General features: G+C 40.3%; 2 protein-coding genes and 2 long non-coding RNA genes across 5 annotated transcripts in view; 1 reads left to right on the top strand and 3 right to left on the bottom strand.

The window, feature by feature from the left end:
• The window catches only part of ntn1a (netrin 1a), a 69,143-nt gene that overhangs the window by 25,249 nt on the left and 19,617 nt on the right, over positions 1 to 24,277 (top strand). For both annotated transcript variants that reach the window (XM_020699728.3, XM_004065783.5), the window contains exon 3: positions 11,885 to 12,073. In XM_020699728.3, the coding sequence (XP_020555387.1) occupies positions 11,885 to 12,073 (189 nt within the window). The remainder of the gene's footprint in view (positions 1 to 11,884; positions 12,074 to 24,277) is intronic.
• The window catches only part of LOC144994861 (uncharacterized), a 37,832-nt gene that overhangs the window by 9,354 nt on the left and 4,201 nt on the right, over positions 1 to 24,277 (bottom strand). The gene's annotated exons all lie outside the window — the stretch shown is intronic.
• On the bottom strand, positions 17,509 to 18,048 carry LOC144994850 (uncharacterized). The gene is made up of 2 exons (XR_013658502.1): positions 17,833 to 18,048; positions 17,509 to 17,749 (listed from the first exon to the last, which is right to left on the bottom strand). It is a non-coding gene; the product is annotated as an uncharacterized LOC144994850 (long non-coding RNA).
• On the bottom strand, positions 18,067 to 19,512 carry LOC111947483 (E3 SUMO-protein ligase ZBED1-like). The gene is made up of 6 exons (XM_078936438.1): positions 19,385 to 19,512; positions 19,095 to 19,301; positions 18,915 to 19,028; positions 18,562 to 18,819; positions 18,231 to 18,455; positions 18,067 to 18,129 (listed from the first exon to the last, which is right to left on the bottom strand). The coding sequence occupies exons 1-6, from the start codon at positions 19,436 to 19,438 to the stop codon at positions 18,067 to 18,069; spliced, it is 921 nt and encodes a 306-aa protein (XP_078792564.1). The 5' UTR covers positions 19,439 to 19,512.

The following is a 24,277-nucleotide window of genomic DNA, read 5'->3' as shown; positions in this document are numbered from 1 at the left end:
TCAAAAACTCATGTTTCATTTTATTCTCAAAATAATACAATTGCCTAACCAATATAGAGACAAAATTATCAAATCCAGTTGATCCATTTCCATGAAGATTTTTTCATTTTCCAAAACATTGTTTTGACACACCAAACTTTTTCTCACTTCACTTTTCTCTCACAGGACTCTTGGAAAAAGGTGGCAGCTGCTGATGTCTTTGTTAGGAATGATTTCAGTGCAGCTCAGACTGAATAAGGCATGGTTGTTGACCGAGCTACAGATAAAGCTGTGTAAAAGCCAGCGGACATGTCATTATTTTCCTACTGGAAAAAAATATATAAAAGAAACCTGTACGTCTTCTTGTGTTTACCAAAGTTGGAAATTTGAGGTTTTAGGCCAGTGAGAAGAAATCTAAACTTCAAAGATTAAACGTTTTTATTGTCTCTGAAATTCACCGGTGACTGAGCTGTTTAAGACACGGTTTTTATTCAAAATTTAACATGGTTAAATTAAGGTTTCACAAAGTTGTAACTTTGACATTATTTGCAGTAAAAAAAAGACATTTATTTCTTGTAACTGTGGTTTTTTTTTTTTTTTTTTTTTTAACAATTTCATGTTCATTCTGGAATTGTTGCGTAATATGATGCAAACATTTCTAAAAAAAAAAAAAAAAGAAGAAGCTGGAGTTGTAATAAAAAGATGGATATCAAGTTTAGCCACAAAAACATTTTTAAAGTTAAATTAATTGTAAAGTAGAGAGAAAAAAGTTCAAAAAGTGCCTAAACGTTTAAGGGTTACTAAGAACACTTTCTGCGTCCGCAAAAAGATAAAATATAAAACAGAAAGTTTCACTTTTCAATGGATATTATTCTAAGAGTAATTTGTTTCATCCCTAATCTTCAAAAAAGCTGTTTCCAAATGAAAGAAGAAACTAGCAGCGCTGACAAAGATGTCCTCTCCTATCTACCTCAGAATCAGAAAGGATACAAGGTTGAGTCTTTTCCTGCCCGAGGGGGCTGATCTCACCCATCTTCTAAACATCTTGGGTCTCTGTTTATTTTCTCAGCTCAAAGCTGTCAGTCAGGGTTGGCAAACTGCATTCTGTTCTAACACCCTGGATAGAAAACGCAGTTGTAAACACAGTAGGAGCCGGGTGATGTCCTCAATAGCCAAGGAGGTGGGATTCATGAGAATCCCGTTTCTGCAGGAGTGAGCGTTGGCTTCGTGTGCGCTCTGCCTCCATGTCGTGCCCTGACAGCTCATCGCTGTCAGCCTCGGGGCCAGCAACGCTCAACACGGCCTGCCAGGTTGTCTGCAAACCCAAAACATCACGGGGCTGTGAGTCTCATAGAAACCAAACTCAGAGGTAAACAGACTGGAGGTGATGTTTGACACGAGCAGGCAGAGATTTGTCTCCCCAGCTTCCGATGCTCTCCATGAAAAACTAGGCAGACACTGTGGATGGGTGATGCTTATATCAGAGGAGACATGGTATGTTAAACAGCAGAAACCAAAAGTGTGGAGAGAAAAAAAGAGGTTTTGTCTTTGACAGAAAGGTGGCAGGGAAACTGTGGAGTGAAATCTAAGAGAGATCTTCAGATCAGCAGATAAAGACCGTTCACACTCACAGCCCTTCACTAGAAACAGCTCTCTTAAGGGAAAGCAGAGGTGTTTCCCAATGTAAATCCATTATCTGCCATCATCTTCACGCTCAGGAAAACTTTCTTTTGCCATCGTGGCACAGCATCCGTTCACACAGGAGGCTGCTGAATGTGGAGGTGATAAGGCTCTGCCAACACTGTCAGCTCAGGTTCCTCTGAAGAAACATGCAAAATTCATTCCATTTTATTGGCAAAACCTTTGGGTGTCATCACACAGGGGATCCTTGTTTGGACTCAGATGCTGCTGTGCTCCTAAAGCTATCAGGCACCTCCTCCTATTAAGACAGCTGCTCTTAGTGGCTATTGTTCAGTGGGGAGCTATGGAGACCTGACAGGCCAAAGAATCTTTATTCACCCCAAAGCGCCTTTCACTGCTATAGTGCTGAAAGGGCCCTGTCAATGTCATCCTCCACCCATGGCATTTTTATGGCATAGCAGACATACGCACAACGCACTGGCGTCAGCCGCTCAGGCCGGGCTCCCTTCATTCTCACACCGTATGTCAGCCGGCGTTTTCCCAGAAGTGAAGCAGATCTTTTGCAGGCACGTCATCACAGCGATGCTCACTGTAACCGCAACCCCGGAGCAAATAAAGAGGGGTCTGAGTGGAGGATCTCTCCCACACCTTTCTGCTCTGCCACTTAGACAAAAGACCCCTGATTAGTCAGCAAATGGATGCACCGCTGATCACAGCCTGTTTTTTTTTTGTTTTTTTACAAACTGCTCTATTATGCAGTCTCAGCGTGGGGTGGAAGTGTTGCAGCGGCTTGGGGCAGAGCGCCTTTAGAGGCCTGTGAATGTGTGCGTGGAAAAAAAGTGTGTGCATGAAGGCTGAGAAGTGCTCCCATGTTGTGCTGCCTAACGAGAGGGCAGGTCAGCCATTAAACGGGCACTAATGCGGGAAATTGGAGGCCATTAGGCCTTTCTTTGTTGCCGTGGCTCCATGTGGTTAGACTCTTGAAAAAGGAAAGGCCTTATTAGCTCCCACATGCAGACAGTGATCAGAAAGTGGATGTGTAGGCCATTTAGCCTGGCATTGAGCGGGCTGGCCTGCTGCTGCAGAGGGAAACGTCTGCCGCCAAACACAGGTTTTCCAGTTTGCTTTTAGTTTCCACCGAAGCAAAAAAAGCTTTCATGCTGTCATTCAGCTGAGATTTTAAATAGATGTGACGCAGCTATGTCAGTTCTGAGTAAGACGTTTACAATTTTTCATTGTTTACAAATAAAGGCATCTTTCAAAACTACTAAAAAACACCCTGTGAATGTAAAACTTCCTCAGTGGTTGATGAATTTGATTCAAGTTCTACACTTTTCTGGAGACAGCTGTATTTGAGATCTATCTGGAATACTTTAAACAGCCCGGAAAACATGTTCATGTTGACAACTTAGCTGAGATATTAAACCAAATTACTTAAAAAAAAAAAAAAAAATTAAAAAAAACGCTCTTTACAAGTAATTTGATTCCCATATTTTTTTTCCTTCAGGTGATGATATAGTTTAGATAATGTCCTTTTAAGGGGGAAGGAGTCATTTAAATAAACCGCGCTGCAGTCAGGTGGTTGTGTCAAATCCTGGATTCCTCTGCAGGACCAACAATTTCCTAACTAACTTCTTCTTCTTTTAGCTTTAAGAGCTCAAATATGAAATGGTGCTGCTGATGTTGACTGATTTTCTTTTGGCTGTGGTTGCATAATTCATTTGATGTTGAATTTAACAGAAAGACATAAAAATAGTAGACCTTAAAGTAAAAGTTGAATTTCTTGGCGGACTATACAAAGCAGAGGACTGACTTGTCCGTTTTCTTAAATCTTTGTGAGCAAACTTTCTAAACAGCTGAGCATAAGGAAAGGTTGATTTTAACTGCTGCAGTTTAGGGCGAAGGGGAAGAGAGCTATGCAGATTCATTTACTTTGATTGAGTCTTGTTAGCTTTATAATCTAAACAGGGAACTACAAAGCATACAATATATGAACATTATGGTTTGATGATGTGGTGGCACTTCAGTCGAAGAGTAATAATTATAGTCAGAAATAATTATAGTCACAAAGATCGCACACAAAAAATTGTCATTTTCTGACTGTCTGACTGTCAAATAGATAACTATCCATTTTTTTTTATTTTGTAGTCTGAAAAGGTTTTTCATTAGTAGCAAACGTAATATTCTTTAACTAATATGATTTTTTTTTAAATCTAAAAGAAAACGTGTGAATTTTTCTTTAAACAGAAAATTGCTGTTTTACTGTTTTAAAAGAAAAATGAATATCCAAATGAGATTGAAAAAGTTATACTTATTTCAGAGGTTGGGGAAAACATTGTAAAAAATTACTTTAAAAAGTTTAAATTTTAATATTTATAATAGTATTAATATGTTTTTTTTAAAATCCCTATACACATAATGGTTTGTTTTTGAGTTTCTGTAACATTGGCTGTTTTTCTTTGTTGATTTTATTTGTTGAAAACGAAATATTTTCCAATATTTTGATTTAAAAACAAGTATTGAAATGTTTTATTTCTACAGTTACTATGTCAAAAGCACAATTTCCTTACATTAAATGAAAACTTTATGAATAACATACATTGAAAACTAAATGTATCGGACACAAACACTATGTGTTGCATATAAAAAAGGAAACTATTTCAATATTTAAAAATATAGAAAAACATTCACGCATCCCATGTGTACACTACTAATCAAGAAGATTTAAACCAGAGTCTGTGTTCTCCTCTGATACTTCTATGGCCATGCAGGCTTCCTCTCTGAGTTGTTTTTTTTTACTTTGGTTGAATAATCAAACATTTTATCACTCGCTGACAGAACGTGAGCTGCAGGCAACGGAGAGTGCATAATTTAGCCAGATCTTAGAAAACATCCCAACGTTGAATAATGAAATACAGAGAGGAGAAATAACTGAACAGCTCGACGGATTAAAAGAAGAAGAAGATGAGTGCAGACTGTTTGACAGCAGCCATGTCTTTCCATTGGAAATCAGTCCTGGTTACATTTTTAATCCCCCCTTGATAATCCTGAGGATTGATAAATATTCTGTGTCTTGATCTCAATTAGTGAAATTACCACAAGTCAGTTCTCTAAGCAGCAGCTGTTGCACATTAATCTTTGTCCTATGCTTTCCCAACCATTTATTTATCTGTGCAGCCTGCTTTCCCCTCACCTTTGATAAAGAGAAAACCGCTGCATTAAAACTGCCAGAGCATGACCTTCAGCGATGGCTGGAGAGATCCAGATTTTCATTTGGGTCTTTAGAAACGCTGAAGAAGGCCAGAGGGCCCTCGGGGGACTGAAGAACTCCACTTAGTTGGCTGCAATAAAAAAATTACATGAGCCTGTTTTAATCTTTACTGATTGCTTTACTCTTTTCATTCGCCTGGACCTCACCACTATCTCCACAGAGTTGGCTTCCCAGCATTCTTCTCACTCCACCAAGAGGTTAGCACGCCCAAAGCCCTTGCAGAATTGAAAATTAAATGGAGCTAACGTTGAAATAAAAAAAAAGGAAGTATATTAATTTAAGGTTAAAACTTTGGAAGTTAATCTGTTGAGTGATTATCTGAAATCTACTTTTACTAACAGATCAGATGCTCAGAAATATTAATTGTTTAGCTGGATAATAATTTACAATCACATTTAGCAGCATTTTAAATTACATGAAGATAGAAAACAGTATTTTCCTGTTGCAGGATTATTACTGTATTTTTTAATTGCTATTTATAACAGAATGCTGTAACATTCCAAATCATTTTCTGCACTAAAATAAAACAATGATTATAAAAAAATAAAAACGTCAGACACTATAAATAAAGAGGAGCCATCTGTTCCTTTGTTTCTATACTCAATTTTCTGATTTCTAAAACTCCTCTTGCAGCTCCTTTACATGACAATGCCCAAATGAAATAATGGGAAAGACGTATTTAAATGACAAAATATTGTAATTTCTTTTTTAGTCCAGCAAGTTCTCTGAATAAAAACATTCAAATTGTGTAATGTTGTAGTGCTACACAATGGTTTGCAGAGTTTGTAGCCATTTTTTAAACGGTACAACTCAATTGTGCTACTAGAACTGTCTGTTTTCAATTTCCTTTATTCAGAAAAAAAAAGTCTACAAGTGCAAATGTATTATTTATAATGTCTGAACTGAAGAGTGAAACCATGAATTCTACATTTGTCTTTTTGTAAATGTATTCTGGAACTTTTTGTCTAAATCATCAACTGTCTTTTTAAATTGTTAATCCTTTCATTTAACTCAGTTTAAAATAAGAACATATTCTCTGTATTGACTCTTCCTACTTGGTTACTACAGTAACATCCACTCTAGTCTCTAAATGACATTTGAAACTGTATCTTTTCAATCAACTCTCATGCTGAAGTTAAGATGTAAAATAAAATGACCATCTTTTTCTTTTAAAAAATGGGCACTTTGAGTTGAAGTTGCTACAGCATTAACAAGCTTTCCATGCTGCCACAGACGGCAGGCATTGTGAACTTGAGTAAAGATAGAAGACATCCGATATTTCTCCCCACACTCAGAGGGAGGTTATAGGTTAATCTGATTATTTATCACGCCAACTGTTGGATTAAACTGTTAATGTTTGGACTCCCCTCTGTGTTTGTTTGAAAGTGGGGCAGAATAGTAAAGCTCCAGCTGTTTCTCTGGTCACCGGTGTGAATGTCAGGCTTAGAATTGCTGTTTGGTTGACGGCAGCACGGAGGCTCATATCCTCCAAGAAATGTGGAAATATAACTCTTTAATGTGAAAATGGGAGGTCCAAACAATTGCAGTAAACAAGAAAATGTGTGGAAAGCGTGCACACAGATGCTAAAAGTTTTTGTATTTGTGATGAGCAGCCAGCAGCTGCAGTTATTACAGTGTGTGGATTTGGATTTAGCAGCACAGATCAATTGCTCAACTTTCTCTGTAAAAAAAACAAAAAAAACAATTGCAGCTCTGGGCAACATCGCTCAATTACTGGGCTTATCGTAAATACGATGAGCTTAACCTCAACCTCTGGCTCCGCAGCTCCAGCTTTCCCTCTCATTAGCAGAGGAAGAGCTGCTCCTGCTTTTAAACAGAACTGGGGGTCAGTCCATGAGGGCTGGGAACCACTCAGAGAAACTAATTAGCCAACTTTCCAAAACACATTCAGACACTGAGGAGGCACGCGTGTTTCCGTGCACGAGCTGGAAAAAGCATCTTTCTATAAACAAATCCGTAACCTGAAAAATTCGGAGGCTGGAACACTTATAGCTGCAAGGTTCTTCTGTGTTGAAGCCCTTATGCTTCACTTATCACTTAAAGATCTCTCTAAAATCACCCAATAACCATTTACTTGTAAAAACTGTATTTTTTCACACCATTTCTTTTGGGGGGGGGGTTAATGTTTTTTGAGCACTTACAACCCATCCACCTTATATTGTGTTTGTATAATACAATCCATACAAAAGGATCAATTTAGGTAATTACTACAGTTGCTAAGAATGTCCCCTCCATATTAAAGAAACAAGAATAAAATTTGCTTAAAAGGACAATATGGCTTTGTTTTCCATGTTTGTTTCCATTTTTTCATCCTTTAACCCGAGTTTTTCCTCTCAATGTTAACTTAGAGTAAAATAATCTGGTTTACAAAAAATTACCCACAGCATGCTTGATATGTATAGTAAAACAATCAAAGAACACAAATAAATATATATATATATATATATATATATATATATATATACACATACATTTCATATTTACTAAAAACACAGATTTTTGAGGTGATACTCTTCAAAAACTGAATTTTAAGAAAGTAAAAAGACCCTTGTTTCAAGAAAAATTGTCTTATTTTCTGTCTTACAAGAAAACCAATCAAGAAGGTTTTTCAATAAAAAAATCATTTCATGTTAAGAAAACATAGGCTAGTGACTAGAATACTTGTCTCAAAATACAATTTCTTGGTAAGACAATTTTCTTACCTCATTGGCAGATTTTTTTCCTTTTCCCTTATTTTCCCAGCATTAGAGTTTTTACACTTTCCTATTTTTAAAGAAAAAAAATACAGTTTAAAAGGCATAAAATAAATTTACCCAAAATACAACATTCAAAAAAAACAAAAACAAAAAAAAACCACTTGTTACCTGCAGTCAAAACATCCTTTATTTTTGTACATATTTATCTATTTTAAAACTGCAGGTCTTTTAGCTGCAGTGCCATAACTAATGCTTAAAGAAGCTTTTTTGTTGTTTTTATTTTAATTTTTGTCAACAATGATACTAATATTGATGTGATGTAATACTCATGACTTTTAGGGGCCTAGGCCTTTTTTTGACCTCATGTCAAGTGTCCGTTTAGCTTAACAGGTCCCCATCATTAGACATGTTTAAAGACAGTTCAAACTTCATCCCACATTTTAAAACTAGCTGATAACCAGCACAGCCTCCAGTCCAGTAGCATTATTATCACTGGGGCCTCATGTAGAGCAGGTGTGACACAGACACCGACGTGTCCTCAGACACAAGATTTACACCTCTCCACAATCCTCCCTGTTACCTGCAGGCATGCTCACATATAGCTTTCACCATCCCTGGCCTCCAACTGGTGCCTCTGCAAAGAATGGGTTCGCCCGGTGGCGTTGTCAGGCTGACGACTTGGCTGCTGTCTATACGGCAAAGAACTGAACCTGTTGTGACGTCATGGAAGGTTAAATAGGAAGCAGCTAACCCAGAAAATGTCTATGAGTAAACGGATGTTTCATGCAATTTATTTCTACCTTCTGTGAGGTTGTATGTAAATAGATGATGCTATAGAAAGCTTAATGAGAGTTTCCACAGGAGCTGGAACGCACTATGGTCTGAAGTTACCAAATACCTTAAAGTCCCACTCCAATCATCTGATGATTGTGCAGTTTTTAGCCTAAATCAAAAAACCTGTGTTGTTTCTGCAGAGTCACAGTTGTTAAAGAAATTCCCCTCTAAGTTGTGGGCAGGACTGTTGGCACAGCGTTTGCCTGACTCCACTTCCTGTCATCCATCAGTTTTACACGATCTCCTGCTAGCTTACAGCCCTTCACAACCCCAACCTATCATTTCTGTCAACAAGGAAATGTTCAGGAACTTTAAACTTTTTCTACCAGCTACCGTATAAGCATATTTGCTCAAATATCATAGAGGCATTGTCTCTCCTCATTCTTCATACATTTGTTTGTGATATCAATAGCTCTTTCTTCCATTTAACCTTTAGTACCAGAGATGTCACTGGCAATATGAAATAACACACGCTCTTTGAACTACCGTAACTCTTTGACTGTTTACGCAATTAACAATTCTGCAGCGGAGAGAAGCAGCTTTTCTATCAGTCAGAATCAATTGGCTTACTTTAATTGTATTAACACTTCACTACTGTAAAGTGGTGCCAACCTGTGTTTCAGAGTCAGCTGGAAAAATGTTGACTGCACAAATAGTTGAAGAGTTATCGACAAATTCAAAAAAACGTCACTGTTGAAGGGTGGTAAAGGGTTAATGACTGGCTTTGGTGGTGTGATAGTCCCAAAATAGGCGTATGTCTTAGAAGCTATAGTTGTATGCGACCAGTTCCCATTCACGCTACAAGCAATGATAAAGAAACTGTACTTGGACTGTTTAGAAGTGGAACATGTTTGGTCCAGATCACGGGACTGACACGGGAAACAAACCCTGGTCTGTTTTAACCCAACCGCATAAAGTAAGTGCGAATACACCTCAACTATGGAGAATTTAACAAAAAAAGAAAAAAAAGTAGTACAGAGAAAAGTTTCTACTTCCACGTGTGTTAACGCGCATTTCGCCTGGCTTTTAGCCTGTAAATATCTTCTCAAGGCACTTAAAAACATGTTATGAGTTTGTGTTGCTGTTGTTCCAAGTTATTGCAGTAAAAATTAGGACTAACAGTTAGATGTAAGGAGAGACAACAAACAGGATCCCTCATTAAATTTCTGCTATCCTACAAGAAAGACTTGCAGCCAGGAAAGCTCAGTTCCTATTGACGAGGCGCAGATCTGGTGTGTGTGTTTACTGTACATTCACTTCAGATATTGTAATTGGGTCCTCGGAGGGAAAAATAAACAATCTCATGGGATCCAAACAGACACACATTTGTAAAAGGAGGAGAAAATCAGAAATGTAAACAAAGTACATACATTTATTGCTGTCACGCACAGCCGTGAGCCATCAGATTAAAGGTTTTAGCTGTAGCCCGCAGCATTCCGTCATTGTGATAAAGCCTTGTGAGAAATGGGAAAGAATGAACCCTCTAAAGCACACACACAGAGCCACACATGGAGTGTGTAAGCACACACAGCGGAGCCATATACCGTATCGGAAGTGCTGTTTTTAATAATGCATGAAGGCACGAATGTGTCTGTGGTGCCGGTGTCTTGGATGGCAAGCCCTAATGAAGTTGGCCACGTCTGCCGTACGCCGCTGCCAAAAAAGTCATAAATAAACATCAGTCTGCTAATTAAACCGCGCTCTGGCGACTGTACTCACCAGTAAACACACAGCAGAGGTAGTGGCTGCTAACATGGCATTGCAGAGAGAGAAGAGAGAGAGAAGGAATGGTACGGACCTTCTTTGCTCTCAGAAGACCAAGAAGTGGAAGAAATCTGAGTGAGGGAAAAGTTTATCAGAGGAGAAAACTCCTGGCATTAACATGAAATTTAAAGTCCTTCTCACTTCTTCTGCAACTGCTGAGTGGAATTAAGTCTGATTTAAGGAACATATATACGTGTGTTTTACCAGTAAAACAAAAAAACTTGTTTTTCTTTTTAATTCATGCTGTCTAATAATTTTAAAGCCACAGGAACCGATAATTGGGATATATTGTGCATATACTCGTGGCAAAGAAGCACAAGAAATAATACAGATCTGATACAGAAATGTTTAAAAAGATGTTAAAAAAACAAAATAAAAAAAAATCATGTTATTGGGGCTTATTAAATACTATTAGGCAAGAGTTAAAAAAAAAAGACTGCCTGTTAATGAATCTGGAAAGATGAAACTTTGATTTAATTCAGGAAAAATTAAAATAAATTAGAAATTTAAAAAATGTATGTTCGGGGTGATAATGTGAAATGAAATTAAATACTACAGTAGTCTGCTTCCTCACTAGTTACACTTTCAGCGCTTTGATGTTTACTAATCTGCTAACATCATAAAATAGCTGCTGTTAGCAGAGTAAGCATTCTAAATAATCACATTTTCTTTACTTCAGTTTTTTGGTTTAGAATTTTAAAGACCCACTCCTTTAAATGATGAAGTCATGTAAGATTAAAACTGCATTACTGTATTTTTCTTTATTCAAATCAGGATGAAACGGGAGCAGACAAAGAAAAATGCCCGAAAATGGCAAGTGTGAGGAGCTATAAGTTTGCGAGAGAGAGTGTAAACAAAGGGATGATGGGATATCACCGGAGGCTTACTTCCACATCAACAGTCGCCTCTGCAACTCAGAGGCGAATTTCTGAGGAACTACTGCTCTGCTGCCAAAACTATGTTCAAGAAAACGACAGTTGTTTTTTTGTTTTTTTTTGGCTAAAAGCGGCATTATCATACAGAAGATCAAAACATATGATTGAAGTGGGACTTTAAGGCCTCCTCACCGTTTCACTCAAATAGAAATCTTCAGCTGGGTCATGCATAAAAGGTCTTGTGACAGAAAAGAAAACGTTTAAGAAATAATACAAATAATGAGGACAAATATATTCGGTACAGAGTTCACTCAATGTAGTTAATGGTGTCTATATTTTTTGTATTTGGTACAACTTCACAGCTTAGAAGAAACATCTATTATTTTTTAACAAACATATAACTGTCATGCCAGATAATATAGATTGGTATTTGTTGCCTAAAGGAAATAATGGGAAATACTTGATAACAGGGGCTTGACCAATTAAATAGATACAGAAACTAATAGAATCAGAAAACAGTTGTAGCTTCTGCGCCCTCAGATTTCAATATCTTTTATTTACTGTTTAAAGTTAACTCTTTATTGCCATAGTAACTGATTGTGGGAAATGCCAACTTTTGCAAGTGCAAATCTGAGAGAATTACTGGCTCAATTTGATTTTAATTTAAGGATTTAACACTTAATTTTTTCTGGATATGTTTCAACAGCAGCAAGATTCTTTTGGAGTTACTCCCCTGTACTGATTTTAGTTTCAACATGAATAACGTAATCAGGCGTTAATATACTTTGTTGTCTCCTTCACAGCCTGCAACTGTAACCTTCACGCCAGACGGTGTCGTTTCAACATGGAGCTGTACAAACTGTCGGGGAGAAAGAGCGGAGGAGTCTGCCTCAACTGTCGGCACAACACAGCTGGCCGTCACTGTCACTACTGCAAGGAAGGCTTCTACAGAGATCTGTCAAAACCAATCTCACACAGGAAAGCATGCAAAGGTACAGAGCTCCATTTTTTGCTTTGTTGGCTCTGGCAGAAATTTAGGAAAATCTGCAGTTAATTTTTTTTCCTGATATTTCAAGTTTTCCAAAAGTATAACAGGATGTTGCTTAACGTTTGCGTCTGATCTGAGACAGTTTTTGAAAAACTGAAGGAAGCGGTGGCGGTGGGGAAAGGTGGGAGTGGAGCTCTCCACATTCCTGAGTCGGCCTCATCGTGGTCCCCCTCTGTCAGCGGTGATGAGTTGAGGGTCTTCAGGGATTGTGGAGGTCGGCCTAGCATAGGCTGGGTCAGGCCTGATGTTCCCTCATTGACACAGAGTTATTTGGCTAAGTTTGAGGTGGGGTGAGGGTTGACAGGACAAGCAAAACAAACAGCCAATGTGTGAAGTGATCCGAGGTGTGAGTCAAAGATGGATGAGAATTCAGGGAGATCCGCAGAAGGGATGCAGTTCTTACAGAAAGGAAAAAGGAGGGGAAGAAAAAGCAAAAGGTCGGGTTTGGAAGGGCGGCACGAGAATGAGGGATGGGAGTGGAGGGATGATGGGTGAGCAGGAGGAGGAAGGAAACACACCTCTTTGCAGGTGTGCTTGCTCCTCACGGCTGGATGGATCGCCTGCCATCAGCCCTCACCGTCGCTAATAAGGGTCAAAGAAAGAGAGGCGGAGGAGGAGGAAGAGGTGAGGGTAGTTGAAAAGAGAGACACCATGTTTTCTCACCTCTTCAATAGCTGCAGGGAAAGATAACAGGAGCAGGATCCCTGTGCAAACAAGCCAGGGAACAACTCTGTACAAACAGAGCAAATACCCCAGAAACTCTAACATACCTGTTTGAGCCTCTCGGAGCTCAAAAGGGCCGTCTGCGAGGAAATTTTAGCCGTCGCCTGACAGTTTAAGCCAGAGTTATTCTTTATCACTCAACAGGAAGTAAATAAATAAATGACCCACCAGTCAGCTTGACGTGCATCACACCTCATGCTAACACATCTTTAAAACACTCCAGACTCTGATGTTAGCTGAGATGACACCAGATATATATTTCATTCAGCTCAACTCATTTGCACCTTCGCATTTATTTGTGCTCTGTGTCTATACCACAAGGAGATTTATCGTTGAGAAACGTCAAACATGCCAATTCTCATTAAACCTCTAGCGTTCAGCAGCAAAATCCTGCGACTCCCCTTCTGCACATAGACACCAACTAAAAAAAAAACTCTCCAAAGTCACCAGTTTTTCATGAGGAATATCCCTGAAGTGACTTTAGCACCTTTCATGGCTTTGGACCCATTCTCCTTTCAGCCAGGAATGCAAACACACATTCATCACTACAGGACAGCGTGTCTGGTTAACCCCCATCCTCTGACCCGCACAGCAGCCAAAGACTGTTGTGGAGATTTAACCTTTCATATTTTTTGTCGTTTTTCTTACATCAAGTCTTGTGTTTTTAAGACATGGTTCATTCAGCATCTCATGCATCACTGAAGGGTCTTAATTCCTTAGACTGAAAAACTTGGATAACTTATGATCCTGCATTTTTTTCTCAGCTGAATGGAGACTCCGTTTTGTTTTGGTTCCCAATCTGGAGCAGACAAATCAAATTACCTCCATCAACGTAGATTGAAAACCTCCGTTCTGTTTCAGCAAAAACAGAAATATGCTCCCACTGCCGTGGAAACCTGCTCTCACACAGCTCTGATGACTAACTTGATGTTAGGAAAATGTGGATAAATGAGTCATGACATGAAGTCATAACACCAATTCAAAAGCTGTGAAAAATGCGCCTGGTATGGACCTCTGACATCTGGAGTAAAGTGATGTATACCGTAATACATGTCTGGATCTGTGGAGCTGGCTTGGTATTCTGAAACTTCATGAGAAGTTGTGCTACTGATCTGGAGCAACCAAGGCGCCTGCAATCCCATCATCTCACTTGTGCAACTGCAGCCCGGAACTATCAGTTTTTCTGAATGTAAATGATAATGGTAATTTTGACGATCATCATTTGAAAAATTCCATTAAAGATTAATACAGTACTCGTGCTTCAAATATGTTATTGAATGCATTTGCCAACCTGATGTTAATTATTTCAATAAATAAGAAACTCAGAATTGAAGAAGTATTTAAATACTTGTCCTTGCTTGAATGAGGTTCCATGGCCATTTCCAATGTAAAGTCTATGTAAACATTTAGGGTGTCCTTGTTCAAAACTCTTGTGTTCATGTGTAGCTATGCAAGTTTTTAATGATGATTTTCAGGCTCTATACAAAACTTGTGGCCACTGAGCGTGTGTTGAAAGGTAAACCAGATTGAACTTTGACCAATCAGGAACTAGGATTTGGTATTGGAGTCTGGATGATGTCCCTTTTAATTCATGGGGGAAAAAAAACGTTTGAAAATTGATCATGAAGGAGGAATTAATAATTGTGGTTTGTGCCCGGCTGGAATTATAAGACACCAAGTTATCAGAATAGAACTGTGAAAGAACAAGCCTGGAGCGAGATTGACGAGATTTCCACCGCTTTGACATTTCGCATTTACTGTGGGTGGCGGACATGCGCTAGTAAATAGTAGAAAAAGAAGGCATGTGATGCTCGTTGAAGAACTTGTGTTTAGCGTGTTCTTGAACGCAAGTCACGTGCACACTGTGTACGTAGTTTCAGAGACTAAAACACAGACCAGCCTGTTGTACTTTGTTTTTGGCCTTCTCTGAAAAAAATGCAACACATTAAAGAGTTTAAATATAAGAATGGAAGAAATCTGTACCACACTGAATCCCACAATGACCCTACCCAGTCATTGTTTCGTAAACTTTGCCATGTTGATTTTTTAAACTTGGATTATAATTAGACTAGGAAATACATTTCATTGTAGTTGTTCCCCTTTAAAGTACCCCATAATGACTTAATATAAGCCACAGGATTAAAACTCTTGTCTGGGTAAAAATATAAAAATATGGTCCTATATAAAATATGGCCCTAGCTCTATGAGGGACTATTTTTACTCATCATCTGTGGATGGTGGTGTAGTGGTCAGTACCCTCCCCTCACAGTGAGAAGTCTCTGGTTCAAATCTAAGCTGGGACATTTCTGTGTGGATTTTGCACATAATCCCCATGCATGCGTGGGTTTTCGCCGGGTACTATGGTTTCTCCAGTTCCCCCCACAAGCCAAAACACATGCTTTATAGGTCAACTGATCATTCTAAACTGTCCCTAGGTGGAAATGAGCGTGTGAGGCCCTGCAACGGACTACCGACCTGTCTTGGGTGTTGTGCGCCTTCCCCCAAGAATAGCCGAGACAGCCTAAGCAACACTGTGATCCCAAAAGGGGTTTAGCAAGCTCCAAAAATGGATAAATGAATATCAAAACTATCCCATTGGCAAGTTATTGACAAATGGGTAAATATACAAAAAAAAAAAAACTGCAGCATCTATTGTACTGTGATGTAAATACTCCTGTGATCTGCAGTTGGGCTTGCTCAATACAATTCCATTGGGAGTGGTACACCATCATCCCCCGGCATTATTAGACACACAGTTTTTACTGTGACAATGTTTTCAGATCATTCTGCTTTGGAAACCTGAATATCAAAGAGACACACCTTGGAAAAAATGAGAACCTTCACCGTCACACCTTGGAAAATAAAACCATAAAGCATGTTAAAGGGATTGACTTTATCCTCTAATTTGGAGCATGAACAGTGGAGTGAATATCTGTCTAAAACAGAACCCGTGGTGTTTTAATGGTTACCTATAAAAAGGCACAAAGTTTAGGGTGTCTCCTTGCATACTGATCCAGTAATTTGGTTGTTTTCAGATAATAGGCTTATAGCCACAAAGCAGTCATGTTATATGCTAGTTATTACATCAGGGTACCCAAGCTAGCAAATACTACATCATCCCATCCGCACAGAGGATTTATTTTTCCTCACCTCCTTAACCTTCTCTGCCACTTCTCACCAAAGTGAAATGTAAACACATTTCATCAGTGTTTAGAAAAAAAAAGACATCTTACCAAAGCGGTTTTGTTCAGTTTAATCCATGAAATTTGCCAGAATGTGTGCACCTCCCACCTCTCATCAGCTCAATGTAATTATAAGCAAACACTGTTCACGTTCTACCGAGGTTTTCAGTTACGTTTAGATAGACGGATCTGTGGTAATTGTCTCCAGCTGACAAATGAAATAAAACATGGATGGATTTCTTTCTATGTCAATAATAACATTCTTTTCCAGAAAAAAAGTTACAGATAAGGGAAGTAATGATACGTGTTACTGTATTACATGGCGCTCTGTGCTTTATGCTCTATCATAGACACCACCACGAGGAGACAGAGCCTTCCCCTCCCAAAACTTAACCACATCATAACTCAACTTAATTCAATGAAACCAAAACCCCTAAACTAATTTCTGCAGCGGGGGTGCTGCACCTTGGTGACAGCGTTTAAGAAGTTTGCTTATTGGATTGGAGTGGATTTATTGGCTTGTGCAGCTTATTTTAAGAAGAGACCATTTAGGGCAAGAAAGGCTTCTCCATTACTGAGCGATTTAAAGTTGCAACATCACTTCTGATTGGGTATGGGAGAGAGCTCAAACCCTCTCCAATCACCTTCAGCTTTTGTCCTTTTTTGGACTTTGGACTGAATACGAACACGCCGCCGTTTGACAGGAAATGAGGTTGATTTGAACAGAACATTTTGTGAGCATTTTAACACTGAACTGTTTCATCTGTACGTTTTCTTCATTGAAAAGTGTGCCTCCTTTCTGCAGTTGCATAAACTCAGGTTTGCATGACTGCACCATGTCGACCAATGAGACATTTTCCATGTTTTATTTTTCCATCTCCGTGTCTTAAATTCACAGCTCTTATGTTACGTACTCTTCAGTTTACTTTAATTCTTTTGTCCACAGCATTAGCTGCCTGTGCTTTAATACTGAACACATGCTTCCTATGCAAGTAAACTTAGTGGACCAGATTTCACTTGTTTGATCCACACAAGGAGTCAGATGAGTTTTCTGGGTATAAAACAACGCAAACAAAAACATTTTTTTTAAACTGGTGAATGTGCCTTAAAAGCAGCATGTGTGTTAGGGGGGCAGTCAACAGCACAATAAAGTTTTAAAAACAAAAATATTAGAAAATATTAGGGATGGGAATCGAAGCCCCATGAAGCTCTCATGGGGCTTCGTGTAAATGTGCCAGAAAAATGAATGAAGCATTTGGGGCTTCGAAACCACACAGAACAGCGGCATCTGGTGGCAGACAGGACATATATCATCTACTCCACTAAGTTCCTTGCCCTTGTAACACTTCAGTGTGGAAATAAAACAAAGACAATGTTTGAAGATTTGTGAGAAGTGCTTGTGTTACATTGTGAATGCCATGTGTAAAGTGAGAATGAGTGATTGTGAACCAGGGTCTAACATGACTGGGTGGGATACATGTTATAGATTTTTATTTAAAAACAGAATTTTCTCCACTGTGCTGGGCTTCAGCCTGTTTCGTCTTTGGCTGACGATTTCGCCAGCCTTGGAGAAGATCCTCTCACAAGGCACAGATGAAGCTGGTGTGCATAAAAACTTCATTGCCAGCTTGTAGAGATGTGGGTATAAAACCTTGTGGGTAACCCAGTATCTCAGTGGGTCCTGAGTCCTTGGGATGTGAGGTTCCTTTAAGTACCTAGAAGGACATTAATAGCCTATTGTCATGCACCAGTCTAAAATGAGCAGAAGTTATAATGAGGATTCTAATCTTTACTGTACCTCTGAACCTCCACTGTTGCACTGGCAGTTGTGCTGGTCACCTGCTGTTGAACCCCCACATGCCTGTCCAGCAGGGCCCAGAGACCACCATCTTCCTGCTGACTTGAAGGACCTTCTCTAGGTGGCGACTGTGGCTGTGCCTCTGGAAGTAGCGCCTGCATTGTTGCAGCACACTCTTTAGTGAGTCGCTCTATGGCCGTGTGGGCAGAGCCTTGGCTGCAGAACCCCAGCTCTTTAAACCTTGGGTCCGACAAGGTTGCCATTGACAGAGCAGTGACCTTCTCCAGAGCTGAAAACCTCTCATGGAGATTGTTCTTCAAGTTAGTGGCCAGTTTTTCACCAAGTGGGTGTGTGATCTGACCACACCTGCTTGAGATGTAATGTTTCAGCATTTTGACCATGGGAATGACTTTGGATGCTGACACTCGTTTTTCTGTCGAAAACTCAACTCTGGCCTCTTGAAACGGTGAAAGAATGCTCAAGCAGTGGTGTATGGCCTGGTAGTCCTCTGAGGTGAGTGGAGGAAGGTCTGTATGGAGGGTGGCCAGAGCTGCCCCCAGTGGCTCTCTCTCCTTAAACAACCTTTCCAACATATTAAATGTGCTGTTCCATCTTGTTTCCACCTAAGATAAGACAGCAAGCACATTTTAAAGGAGAGAAGAAAGTAACACAATAAACAACTGCAAAAACATGTAAAATCTTAGATTTAAAAAAAAGAAAATGTTTCACCTCTTGTATTAATTTGTGCTCTGGCCTGGCCAGCTGTCGCTGCATCTCTGACAGCTTCTCCTTCGCTGTGGTGCTGGATTTAAAAAGACCGACAATCCTACGCCCCTTACTTCGGATATCCTCTAGTTCAGGGGTTTGGGCAAGGGACTTTTTCACCACCAAATTAAGCATATGTGCAAAACACATTATGTGCCGAAGCAGTAATATATTAGCACATGCAACCATGTTGGGAGCACAGTCTGTAACCAGGCCTGTCACCTGGAAGAAAGATTACATGTTCACAAATCATGTATATTAGGTATTGGGAGGCCATATTGATGAATGATTTTGTACTTTATTGATCTGGCTCGCACCTTCCCTTTAATTCCCCATTCTTCCATGAGAAGATTTTTGGCCTCAGCCAAGTGAGCTGCAGTGTGGGTTTGGGGAAACTTCAGAACCCCCAAGACCACAGAGGCCAGCTCCACCTAGAATGAACAAAGTCAAACTGAGATACATAAACCAAAGCATTGCACAAAGCAGGGGATACCTACCTCCTCGGTGATAAAATGGCATGTTACAGCCAAGTAAGCATCCATGTTAATGGATGTCCACATGTCTGCTGTAAGGCTGACAGCAGAGGCCCTGCTAACCACATCTAAAGCCTTCTCCTTTTTGGCTTTGTACTTCTCCTCCACCATTGTCCTCAAGGCCTTCCTATTAGGAATTATGTAGGATGGGTCCAAAAGGTTGACAAAAGCCTAATAGTGACAAATAAAATACAGCTTATTATGTACACAAAAACATAAATAATGTAAATGCTATATAATATTAGCCACCTTACCTTGAAGCCTTTGTCTTCAACAATTGAAAATGGTTGTGCATCCATTACAATCATATCCACCAATGCAGAATCAAGTTCTTGCTTTCTTGACACTGCAAAATATACATATGAAGAAAAAAAAAAAATATTAATTGTAGAAGCTGAGCCTCGAACCCGGAACCTCCGCATTCACATGTCACTGATTTTTCCACTGAGCTATCTGTTTCAGTTCTTAGTGTGTCATTAGTTGGATATATTCTTATTACCAATACACGGTGGATTGAAGGCTTGATTTGCCGACTGCGGAGTTTCAACATGATGAACGGTGCGGAGATGTCGCATCATGGAGGATGTACTATCATTAAATGCAAATTCATGTTTGCCAATCAAACATTGCACCTAAAAAAAAAAATGGAAAGAATAAAAATGATTCCTTTCAACTGACAGACATACCTATAAAACTGACATAATCAGCAATGGCTACTAATAAAATAACGTTAATAGTGTATTACCTTATTTGGAGAAATCAAGTTGAAATGATCCCAAGCCACAGAACGTTTTTTACCGGGTGCCATGACGTTGATTCTTACGATACACGGGAAACAACAGAACTGGTCGGGAAACGTTGTTTGGGATTCATCTGTATTTATAGACAACAGCGCGCCCTTCTGATCAAACACACCTGAGATCTGAAACCTGGTTCAGGTGAGTGATGCATTTGGCGCGTCATACGTCATCAATCACGTGATCTGCGCTGGTTGACACACGCTTTGAAACATTGTGCCGAAACACTCTGTTTCATGAAGGTGAACCGCGCGCCGAAGCCCCGTGTCAAACGGGCCATCCCTAGAAAATATCAAGTAAATCAATTTGATTTGGTAACAGATAAATCTGTATAGAATATTCCCTCATTTAATGCAGGAGTTATTTCCTAAAAATAACTTGGTGCAGGTGAAATCTACTCCTCACAACACACTTTATAGACCTTTCTCAGACAGACTTGAACATTTTAACACTTTTCTCTCTTGTTTAGACTCCCAAAGTTCAAACCTTTGACAAAAAATAAGTACAGTATTATAGAATGAAAACAAAGATCCGATTGCGATCAAAGATTTATGGAAGTTTGGCAAACTGAAGAAATTCTGTACAGGATGCAGATTGATGAGATTGATTGAAAAGATCAACAGCCAATCAGTATGCAGAACATGATGTACTGTTTAAAATAAAAGTATGCAAAATTGCACTGGAAAAAAAAATCTGCACAACAGCTACAAAAGATGAACCACAATATAGTGAAGGAATACTTTAGAATATTTAGATGGTTAGCTTTTTCTTTTGTCTTTTTTCGACTTTCCCTTCTGGTTAGTGCTCGTTCAGAGCAAAACTACCTACAGATCCGGGCTGGTCAACCATGGTTTTCAGCTTGCTGCTGGTGAGTCGACTCAAGTGATTTCACATCCTGATTGACTGAACACACCCGATTTAGGTAGTCCGCATTAAGCGGTCAACCGAGAGCTGAAATACAGGCCGGTCCTGCTCTAGATTATAAGATGCAAGACATTATTAGATGGTTTGGTCAGCTCTTGACAGTCCAGTATGAAACCAAGTTTAACCAAAATCAAATCTATTCCATCAGGCTGTCCTAGTGTTGCACACTAGGAGTGCCTCTTATAACTTAACTGATACTTCTGTCTTCAATGATAAGCTTATAAATCCCAACATAAACACACACACATGCACACACACACTCTCTCAAACACACATACACGCACACACATTTTGCAAGGAAGGTGGGACCTAGGACCATCTGTCCCCTGCCTCTTCCCTGGTGGGGGGTACGGGCCCCTTTGCAACGGCGGCTGTGTCCCCGGGGTGCTGGCTTCCTGGGCCCGGCGGTGCTCTCTCCGCGCGGTGGGGGGGTTCACATTACATCTGAGCCGGGGGTGTTCGTGTCCCTGGGGGGTGGGTTCTGGTCCTTGCTCCTGAGTGCTGGGCCCCGCCAAATTTCCAACTGTGGCCGAGCCTGGTCGGGCCATATTTACAACACCCCTTGTGGGCCCTCTTTTTTCCCCGGGGTTCCCCCCTCCTGGGCGGGGGCGGCGGGCCCCTGCCTCGCTCCTCCCTGGACCAACCGTTGGCCGGGCGGATGGCTGCCTGGAGTGCGGAGTGGGTCTCCCTTGGGGGGTCCTGGCCCGTACCTGGGGTTGGGGCGGGGGGATGCCCGGAACTCCTGGGTGGTGGTGGGGTGCTCGTCTGGGGCTGTGGGCGTCCTTCTCCGGTGGGGCCCTGCGTTGGGTTCTCCCGGCGCGGCGGGGGGGCTGCTCTCCTGGTTGGGCTGGGGCGGCGCCCTCTTTCCCTCCGTGCCTCCCTGCTCTCTGGCTCTGGGGGCCTTGCGGCGGCCCTGCTGGCCCTGGCCTGGGTGGCGGGCTTGGTCGCCCGGGCGGCGGTTGTTCCCTGCCGGTTCCCGTGTGGTGTTGGGGGGAGTCCGGCTGCCGCTGCTGGTGCGGTGGGGGTCTTGGGGTGGGGATGGCTGGGCACTCTCCCTCCTTCTTTTCACGTTCCACCATCCATTTTAGAAGAACATAAACACTCACCTGAGCACAGGTGTCAGCTCAACAGACTGAATGACTGAAATATTTCACACTAGTTGGTTTTAAGGCATAAGTATGCGTGTGAACACTATCTGTTTTGTGTACATGTCGACAGGTGGACATTTTTGCAACTAACAAGTGTGTTTATAACATTTGAGTGTGTGTGTGGACAGGCTCCGCCCTTTTTTTTTGTTTTTTTTTTACATTTGAACCTTACCATAATGATTAACAACCAGTAAACTTGTTGCTTTATGCTGCTTCATGGTCTTATCCCCCTTCCCCTCCTATTATCACCCCCTACCCCCCCTCTCTCTAACGTCCCTCTTTCTTCTTCCCCTCTTTCCTTTTCCGTCCGGTCCAACACCAAAGATTTTCAGACATGTTTGAAATTAATAAAGTTTGGCCTCAATTACAAAAGGGGTTTATTCAGACATACCTTTGGTTTGTCTGAAGATTAATAACCCCTCTTGTTAAAGTAAAATATGTCCAACCCAAGAGGCCCTCAGCTCTCATCTGTCTGCCTAGCTGTTGGACAGGACAAGTTAAAAAAAAAAAAAAAAAAAAAAAAAAAAAAAAATGATAAGCTTAGCTGTTTGTCACACTGAAAGTGATTTTAGGAATTCTGGTTATCTTGATTTCACAAGTCAGAGATACAGTTTTTTGTTTTTTTTTACCCTCTTGAGACTTTCTGGGTTTGCGAAGCAGAATTTTGGCAAACAAGCCTGTCTGTTAATTAATCGTCCTTGGAGGACAATATAAAGCCAACAACATCTACTTGTAGCAGATTGGCGTCGATTCTGTGACTGATGGACTGGATTCAACAGCTTTCAAACGCAAACAGAAACGGCAGTATAATTAGATCAATTAGTCGGTTGATGAGGATCATATTTTTCTGGGTTGATTGAGGAATGGTCTGTTTCAATCAGAATAACATAGTAAAAGCCTCCATCCCCTCTCCTCGGCATATGTCTTTAATTGACAGCAACTTTTTTTTTTTTCTTATAGTCATGCAAAACATGTTTTTCAAACTTTGGGTTTGGAAAACTCTCTTTTTGCGACTATACTTTTTTTGTTTTCATTTTTAATGTTCTGATAGGAGCATGCTTTTATTTAGAAGGAAATGTTTTGCGAAGTGTTATGCACTCTAAACATCACCAACAGAAAAAGGTTCTTGTCTTTGCCTCAGGGGCCAAACAAGCTTTGCGCAAGCATTTATTTTATAAATAAAACCTAGAAAAGCACGCGAACCAAAGACTCGTTCTCTAAGCAGTGAACATGTCATTTAGAGTGCTCTAAAGATACTGTAGGAGGAGCAGAAATCTAATTAACACAACACAGGCAGGGTCTAGGGTAGACTGGCTGTTCTCCAAGTACAACAAATTATTCCTCCTGGCACAAACCACATGGGGGATTAGAGTTCAGACTTCAAACAACTTTAGGGTAAACTATAGGCAGAATTTGAAATTCTCTCATTGTGCAATTTCAGACCCAACTCTGGAAAAGTCCTCCTCTCCATCTCCTCCCCATTACCCTTCCATTTGAAACATTCTTCTGCCAGCAAGAATGTTTATAATTACAGTTACACAAGCCTAATCCTTCAGATGCTGATTTATGGCATGAAAACGTCCAGCTGCTGACGAACAGCAGCTTTTTATCGTAAGTGTTCTTCAGTTTTTCTTTGCTAGAGGGGCTGTGACAGGACGGGCCTCTTTCTCTCACGTGGTCGTATCTCTCAAAGCCATCTGGAGTAGCCATGTAGCCAAGCACTTAACGCTTTAAGTGGTCACACACTTGAGACTCACACCTCTGGAGTGGGTCAGACTTTTTCTTCAACAGGTGCGGCGACTTGTGGAGGATGAAAAACGACATCAGGAAAAAAATAATGAAAGGTGCAATAAATAAATGTCACATCCTTTTTTTTATTTTTTTATGAAATATCTAAATAAATGTATAAAGGCCAGAGCTGCAAACTTCCCATTAAACAGCATCCACCTAAAATTTCCTACAATTTGTGAGATGATTCAAGTTTTTACTTTGCTTGGCAAGCAGTAGATACTAGAGCTCTTTCGCACTGAAGCACTTTGCATTCGATTATTGTCTCTGCCAACTGCAGGACAAAGCCATAGAAAAAAGGCTGTACAGACAGATTGCTTTCACAAAACTTAGCTTGTAGCTCTTTATCATGAGGTCAAATTTGTTCATATCCATAGTCTGAATCTCAAATCTGTGGATTTAGAGCAGGGGTGTCAAACTCATTTCCACCGAGGGCCACATCAGTATAGCAGCTGTCCTCAAAGGGCCGGATATAACTTATACATGTAAC

Source organism: Oryzias latipes, chromosome 1 (assembly GCF_053564925.1).
Source record: "Oryzias latipes strain Hd-rR chromosome 1, Olatipes_Hd-rR_3.1".
NCBI lineage: Eukaryota > Metazoa > Chordata > Actinopteri > Beloniformes > Adrianichthyidae > Oryzias > Oryzias latipes.
The sequence above is the reverse complement of the archived record's forward strand: the minus strand, read 5'-3'. Positions and strand labels throughout refer to the sequence as shown.

What these genes read in the sequence shown, in the direction of transcription:
- LOC111947483 (XM_078936438.1), bottom strand. Translation starts at nt 19,438, where the DNA reads ATGATTGTAATGGATGCACAACCATTTTCAATTGTTGAAGACAAAGGC. An exon ending in AATGGGGAATTAAAGGGAAG is followed by an intron (nt 18,820 to 18,914) that starts GTGCGAGCCAGA and finishes TCTTTCTTCCAG; the next exon opens with GTGACAGGCCTGGTTACAGA. An exon ending in CATCCAAAGTCATTCCCATG is followed by an intron (nt 18,130 to 18,230) that starts GTCAAAATGCTG and finishes TCTCCATGAGAG; the next exon opens with GTTTTCAGCTCTGGAGAAGG.